Consider the following 7,617-nt stretch of genomic DNA (forward strand, 5'->3'; position numbering starts at 1 on the left):
ACAGAAGACACCCACATATTTCCCCTTGCCAAATCGCCCACCCCCCCCCCCCCGGAAAGTCTTTTCCCAATCAGTACGTGGGCTGACAGGTTTAGATTACAGTGCACTTTCACCATATCAAATCACTTCAAACAATTCCTATTTCAGAATAGGGCCAGCATCACTTGTATCTCCTGCGGTGCAAATTCTCAGGAGCAAAAGTGAGGCAAGGGGGACAAAGCTTTCCAACACTGAGTCTAAATCCTGTTAGGAAACCACACTCGGAGACTTGGTAACCATACCTGGACAGACTTCCAATACCTGCTAAGGCAGAAACATGGAAGCTTTATGTACCTGAGCTCATCTTCACTCCTAAATCAAAGCATTTTAAGTGTGCTATGGCATTCCAATAAATATGCATTCACAGAAATAAGTTGTTTGGAGGGGAAGGGGAAAAGCATCTTTTTCTCCCATTTTAGAGGTATTTCCCTTATGCACCCAAATTATTGGGAATGTAGCTGATTCACAGAGGTCACTGGCTTTCAAAATGGCGATTAGAAGTAAACTAATGAGAAAAGAAAACGGAGGACAGTTTTGCATCAGTTGATTTCTATATCCTCTGCCAGGATGCTTTTCGACGGGCAGATACAACCTTCCCACTTCCCTGACCAAAAAGAGTAATACTAACAGGTACAAGAAAGCCAACCTAATCGCTTTATCTACGCTCTGAACTAATTTTCTTTGATTTACTTCAGAATGTATAAAGTTTTTTACCTAAAAGGAAAGCTACAGCTATCTGAATTGGGCTCAGACTCATTCTTCTATAGTCACTGCTATTCTGGGTGGACTTTGAGAAGATAAAAATCCCACAGGAAGTCAATCCTTTTGTTTTGAAGAAGAAAGTAAAGCAAGTGAAGGTTATGAATACTCACTCTTTTTCTGGATTCCAAAAATTACACGTTTGATCCTTGACTTGCTTTTCATTAAGGAAAAATGCCATAAATTATTTGGTTTGTTTTCCTCTCTGTTCAGTCAACTGAGAGGTGTTATTGCTTTGGGGCAATGAAATACGTTGCCTCAATTCCATTATTATTCAATTTCAGGTTCTTTTTGGCACATAAACTCCCTCTGCCTGATTTACTATGTGGATACGTGTTACTAGGAAAAAAAATCCTTGGGTTAGAGCATTTGATACCTGCAGTGTCATTTAAACAGCTCTCATCTCTGAAGCATTAGCAGCCCTGACACACAGTTCAAGTTCAAAGGTAGCCAGCTAGCAAGCCAAATTCTTCCTCAACTCCATTATCAGGGATGAATTGAGCCTGTAACATACAAAAAAGGAAAAGGAAAATGTTTTACTCAGACTGTACCCAAACAGCTGGGCTTTCTGACAAGAATCCAAATTGCTTTTCTTCGTATAATTTTGCTCAGTAAATCACTGCCGAGCTTAATGATTTATTCTTATTAGCAACATTATTTTTATTTCCTTTTCCTAAGAAAGGTAGTGGTAATTAGACCATACACTGGCTTTATGCCCAAGGCTAAAATTTATCTGATTAGGTGAATAAGTGAGCAAAGAAGTAGAGACTCACACTCCTCCACAGAAAGCTTTTGCAATTCACTGGAGCTGAGAACATAACTACAAAGCTATTTGAAAGATGGCATGGGACTGAGTGCCTGAAATTACTCTTACTCCATTTTCTGATATCAAGTTGAATATGTCTCTAATATTCTGACATGATTTTTAGGAATCTTCTGAAAAATACGAAGCGCCATTTAGCAACAAAGAGCAAGAAAAAGCTCATGAAGACATCCTTGAAACAGCAAGATAAGGCATGGCTAGATTTTACAGCAAGTATTCGTTAAGAAAGTACTGTAAGGTAGAGGTGGGTAAACCCAGAAAAATGTATGTGCCATCAGCTTTCTAAAAAAGTCCACACCAAGGAAAGCAATACAACAGCAGGGCCTTAGATGTTACTTTGGAGGCCTGAGTTCATTGACACAGCTACAGTATGGGGTTTTTTGTTTTACAGAATAACCATGTTTATTTAGGTAAAATAGCTTTGCTATAGCATATAAAGGTATTAACTCATTTTCCTTGCAGAAACTTCATCTTCCCTCCTTGTCCTGGTGCCTAGGATTACAGAGATAATGTCCTCGTATCATTCGTTGGTTCTCATTTAGATCAATAACTTGCAAGAATCCCCCAAAGAGATCATTTGGCAAGGTGCTCCCCCTGTGTTTCAGCAATGTTTATTCTTCACCCAGTTCCTCTGAAGAGGTGACAACCAACTTTACCAACGTGAGATCGACCTGGCTTCAGGGGCCACAGGCAACATTTTGCAGGTGATTCTCTGCTCTTCACCCTTCAGGTCATCCAGGGAATGCAGGGAAGGGAGACAAGCCACCCCTCTGTGCTGGGATACAGCCAGACAGAGCGAGTTCATACTCACCAACAGCTATCTCTGAAATATGCAGGTGCTGGGATGGAAGCATTGAGAACCACAGAACTTCAAACCACATGACTTTCTCCTTTTTTTCTTGCTTCCCGCTATAGGTGGGAGGCAATGCAGAGCAGGTGAGTCACTGCTTATTAAGTGGTCCTCTGCAAGCAGAGTCGGTGGAGTCCAATTTTGGCTTCACAGAGGCTTTGGGGAAGCAAGCAAGCAAGCAAGCAAGCAAGCAGCCATTATTCCTTTTCTCCCCTGAAATATAGCAGGCCAGGGTCAGCCAGGGACACCTACTCAGCAAATGTCACAAGGAAGGTACCAGGCAGGGCCCTGCAGATGGGATTCATGGACCACAGGTGTGAGTCACAGGTCCAGGAACATATTTGCAGTATGTAATCACCATGACATTTCCTCTTAATGCAATGGCAATGCCAAGTCACCCTCTCCAGACTTCCAGGGTAGCAGGAAGGTTGTTCCTGTTGCAGCAGGTCCTGTTCACTGTCATTGGCAGCTCAGAATTTATATCCAAACTATTCCAGTAAAACCTACAATTTCATTGAGCATCTCCAGTCCTCTGAGATTCTGACCCTTCAGTTTTGTGTTTTACTTTGGTTTTCTGTTATGGGAAACTTTTTCAGAGTGGAGCGTTTGCTGTAATCACTGAAATAGATTTTCACAGTCAACCAGTTCTGCTTTCAGTATGTCCTCTCTCAAACACCGGGGGCGGGGGGGAGGTGTGCTGGTGTTACAGTGTTTCTCTGTTACCTTGGGATCTATTGAGTGAACAGGGAGGAGAGTTGTGAACTTAAAGTAAGTTTCTATAGCTTGTAAAGCAATTTAAAGAGAAGCCTTCAAAGGCAATTCTGGAATCAACAAGTGCCTGGGTGACCAAACTACTGCATATAAAACGAAAGAGAAATGATGCTCAGTTTCTGCCAGTGTCTATCCCCACTGTCCTGATGCCTTGTCTCCTCCCTGACCATACCAGAGCCTGTCCCCTCCTTGAGGACAGACTTTTTAGTAGGGCCTGTTGCAACTGGACAAGGGGGAATGGTTTTAAAGTAAAACAGGGTAGATTCAGACTCGATAGAATTAAGAGATTTTTTTATGATGAGGGTGGTGAAACACTGGAACAGGTTTCCCAGAGAGGTAACAGATGCCTCATCCCTGGAAGCACTCAAGGTCAGGCTGGATGGGTCTCTGAGCAGCCTGATCTAGCTGAAGATGTCCCTGCTCATTGCAGAGGGAGGTAGACTAGATAACATTCAAAGGTACCTTCCAACCCAAATCATTCTATGATTCTATGATTCCATGATTCTACCAGCTACAAGCAGGTTTCTGGCAAACCCAGCTGTTGTCAAACTTTATTTTGTTCCTCTGTCTGAAAAGCCCCCACTCTGTCTAGCAGAAAACTGAATCACATGAGCTCAAGTCAATGAGTCAATCAGGAATCTTTCACAAATGAGTCTCAAGCAAATGGTGCACACAAAGTATACACAGCATGGAGAAAGTGCTACCCTTTCCCAATAGTAAAACATTGAGGAAACCAATGTTTGGCACGTTCTGGACTCCTGCTTCTTTAGGAATTTGGCATACGTATTTTTTCCTTTACTTTACTCATCACATGCTATTATTTCTATAGAAGGTGAAAAAATAAACATTGTGTCAGGATTCACTTCACTGCATCAACAGAAATATTGCATGAAAGCCATGACATTACACGGGCTGAGTCATTAGTTCGCGTGTAAAGTTAAAGGAAACCTAACTCCGGCAAAATTTCCCTCCATACAGACTTTGGAGTGGGCTAAAGATTCTCTTACACAAAGAAAAGGCTGCCTTTAAACACCACAGTAACAAGTCTTCTTGCTCTCTACAAATCACAGAAATTTGGAAAAATTTTACTCCTGTTTCTTGTTTGAGGAGGAGAAAAGGGTATGTCCACAAAACCATGACTGGGTTCCTGCTCGTTAGGGTTTTCCTCTAGGCAATGGGAGGTCTTGTTTCTAGATTCAAGTTTACGAAGCAGAACCGAAATTTGAATTTTGGTCACCAGAGTAAATTTCTATCCTTTTCCCCGTTCAAAAAACAGAGCATCAAGATAGTCTCATTTCATTCATAAATATATAACAATAAATAATGATTTGACTCTTTATCTATGGCTGAGGGTCATATATATGCATAAGCATGGTAACTGCTTCAACTATACTAATTAATCCAACACATCCTAGACAAGACGACTGTGGCCAATTTGATGGCTCCCCAGAGGTCACTATTACCCACCCTTGAACTGGAGTACCAACTGCTTCTGTATCTGAACAGCTCACCGCATCTTCATACATCTCTTGCTGCCCCTGAGAAATCTTCTCTAGTGTCTTATTTCAGTACTGACACACACATCAGGATGATCAAGCAGGAGGAGAGCAGGATTTTGCAAGCACAGGACACCCAAGATGACACAGGCTGTTGGGCTGAGAAATTGAGTGAAATTTACTACAGTGAGAGTTGCAAATGTGAATGTACAAGAAAAGGTGTAACTCAGTTTGAGCTGAAGCAGCTCTTACTTGTGTCGACTTCTTTTCAATCCTTCTCATGGTCGAATAACAAAGGGTAAGTATTTCCTCCCTTACCAGTGCTTTTGAGGATCCTCCTAGAATGGTAACAATTAACTGCATATCATAGCAATGATCTACGAGCAATCAAATACCTTCAGGCATTTGTAACAAAGACAGTGACAATGATGATTTCCTAATGTTTAAAAGCTCGAAAGATTCAATGACCTTCATCTTCAAAAGCAGCATACCCAGGCAGAAGAGCTGTTTCTCTTGGTAGCTCATCCACACCACACGTATCCGAAACTAAAGCGGGGACAATGAGGCCGGTGCTGGTGCACACCATCCCATTGCTGCTCATAACGCTGCAACCGCTCTATTTAGCACGTAAAAGTCACTAGGCAGAAGTGATGGCTTCAGCTGGCTTTTCAGACAGGAGCTCTGAGGCCCCTTCCCTCCTGGAGAAGTGCAACCAGTTAGGCTCTGGATAGACTCTTGTTTTGTACCAAAAACCTCAGCCCTAATCGAACGCAGTGCAGAAGAAACAACTGGCAAAGATGAGAGCGCCACGGATTTAAGTCAGACGGTTCCAGTGGTTTCTTGTGCGTTCGCTGAAATAATTTACCCCGGGTACCCTGCAGTTCTCCTGCCCTCGCACTGCCAGTGCTGAGCCACCCGCCCCGGCGGACCGAGCAGCCAGCACCTCGCCGGCATCCCGCTCCCGCAGCCGGAGCCTGCGTCTCCCTGACCACGCCAGCTGGCCGGGGATGGGGCAAAAATCCCACCCGGGGCCGCCCGGCCGCCCGGAGCACCAGGCCCCGCCCGGCCGCGGCTGGCGGACCCCCGCCGGGACCGGGGGCCGCCCCCTCCCTTACCCGCCGCCCCTCCCGGCCGGCGCCCGCGCTCCAACTTCCCCGGCGGCGCCTCCGCCACCGGCCGGGCTGCGGCAGCGGGAGGTCGGCTGCCTCCGCCCGCCGCCCCCCGCGGGTCCGCCACGGGGGCCGGGGAGCCGCGGCTGGCGGGAGGAGCGGGGACCCCCGCCGAGGGGGGTGTGCCTGCGGGCCGGGCAGGTGCGACCGGCATCGGCACCGGTGCCGGCGGGGAGGGAGCGGGCTGGGGCCGCGCCTCACGCCGCGCCTCGGAGGCAACAATGGGCCGGGGGAGACTCCGCGCCGCCGCCCCCTGCCCGCGGCTTCCGCCGGGAAAGGCGCTGCCAGCCCGGGCCAGCCGCCCCGCCGGAGCCCCCGTGCCTCCCCGCCCCACGCCGCCGAAGGGGCCGGGCCGGGGCTCCCCCGACGGCCGCCCCCGGGACCTGCGCGCCCCAGGGCGAGCGGCGGCGAGGCGGCGAGCCGCGCCGTGCCCTGCCGCGCCGCCGGAGCGCCGGTCCCTCCCCCGGGCTCACCTGTTCAGCACTTTCCTGATCCTCTGGCGCACGCTGGAGGAGGGCGCGGAGATGCCGCTCCTGCCGCCGCCGCTGCCGCCCTCCGCCGGCAGGTTCTCGATGGTGGCCACGACATGGCTGGGCTGCGGCGGGTGGTGCGGCGGCGGCGGCGGCTGCGGCGGCGGGGGGTGGCGGTGGTGGCGGTGGCGCTCGGGGGAGAGCATCGCGGCGGGGCTGCGCCTCAGCGGAGAGCGGGGCGCATCCCGGCGGGAGGGCGGCGGGCGCTGCTGCCGCCGGCGCTGGCTCCCTCGGCTTCCGGGCAGCGCCAGACCCTCGCCCGCTCCTCCCTCACTGGGCTGCCATGCAGCGAGGGGCGGGCTGCCGCCGCCGCCGCCAGCGAGTGCGCTCACGGTCGACGAAGTGGCAGCAGTTTGACGACCCTCCTCCTCCCCACACCCCCCGCGCCCAGCCGGTGCCTCCCCCCGGCGGAGCCGCCGCTGCGCCGCCTCGATCCCCTTTGTTCCCCGCTCGTCGCCGCCCCGCGCACCCCCAGCTCACGGCTGCCGCCGCGGCCCGGCCCGGACCGTCACGGCGCGGCGGCGGCGGCGGCGGCGGCGGTGCCCCCTCGGAGCCGTGTGCGGCGGCGACCGCCCCTGCGCGCCGCGATGCCGCCGGCCGAGCGCGGCGGGGGCCGCCAGGGGGCGCCGGCGGCGGCAGCGCCCCCGCTCCCCCCCCCCGCCGCAGCCGCGGGCGCCCCGCGGGGCGTCGGGAGCCGGGCGGGATGCGCGGCGGAGCGGGGCGGGGGCGGTCCCGGGGGTCCCTCTCGCAGGCTGCTGCCGCCGTCCCGCCTGGGCTGCGCGCTGGGGCGGGCGCGAGGGGGCCCGGGCCAGCAGGGGGGTCGCTTACCCCCAGGGCTTCACCCCGTTAAACACCCATCGGCTTTCCTTCGTGGCGAGTTTTTGCTGGCCGGGTGACTTGCCCCAGCTGGGGGCTGGAGCACCTGGGAGCTGCCGTGCGTTTGTCCTTCGAAACGCGGCGTGGCCTCTCTCCAGTGGGCTGGCAGAGGTGTCCGTGAAACATGCCTGTGAGCACAGCCGTGCCCTTACCGAGGCGAGTGGCAGTGGCCGTGAAGTTGGGCGCGCCAGGCGGGTGTCGTACGGCCGGTGCGCTCCATGCCTGGGCAGGGCTGGTTAGACCGGCGTTAGTCTCCTTCGGATACGGGGACTGTGTCTGAAAACGGAGGGAAGGAATGCAGGTT

General features: G+C 52.0%; 1 protein-coding gene across 1 annotated transcript in view; it reads right to left on the bottom strand.

Moving 5' to 3' along the window:
* SLC35F1 (solute carrier family 35 member F1) overlaps positions 1 to 7,018 on the bottom strand; it is a 253,934-nt gene extending 246,916 nt beyond the window's left edge. The window contains exon 1 of the mRNA XM_056344452.1: positions 6,381 to 7,018. Coding sequence (XP_056200427.1) covers positions 6,381 to 6,583 — 203 coding nt within the window. The 5' untranslated portion in view covers positions 6,584 to 7,018. The remainder of the gene's footprint in view (positions 1 to 6,380) is intronic.
* Positions 7,019 to 7,617: the final 599 nt, after the last annotated feature.

Source organism: Falco biarmicus, chromosome 6 (assembly GCF_023638135.1).
Source record: "Falco biarmicus isolate bFalBia1 chromosome 6, bFalBia1.pri, whole genome shotgun sequence".
In the NCBI taxonomy this organism is placed as follows: Eukaryota; Metazoa; Chordata; class Aves; order Falconiformes; family Falconidae; genus Falco; species Falco biarmicus.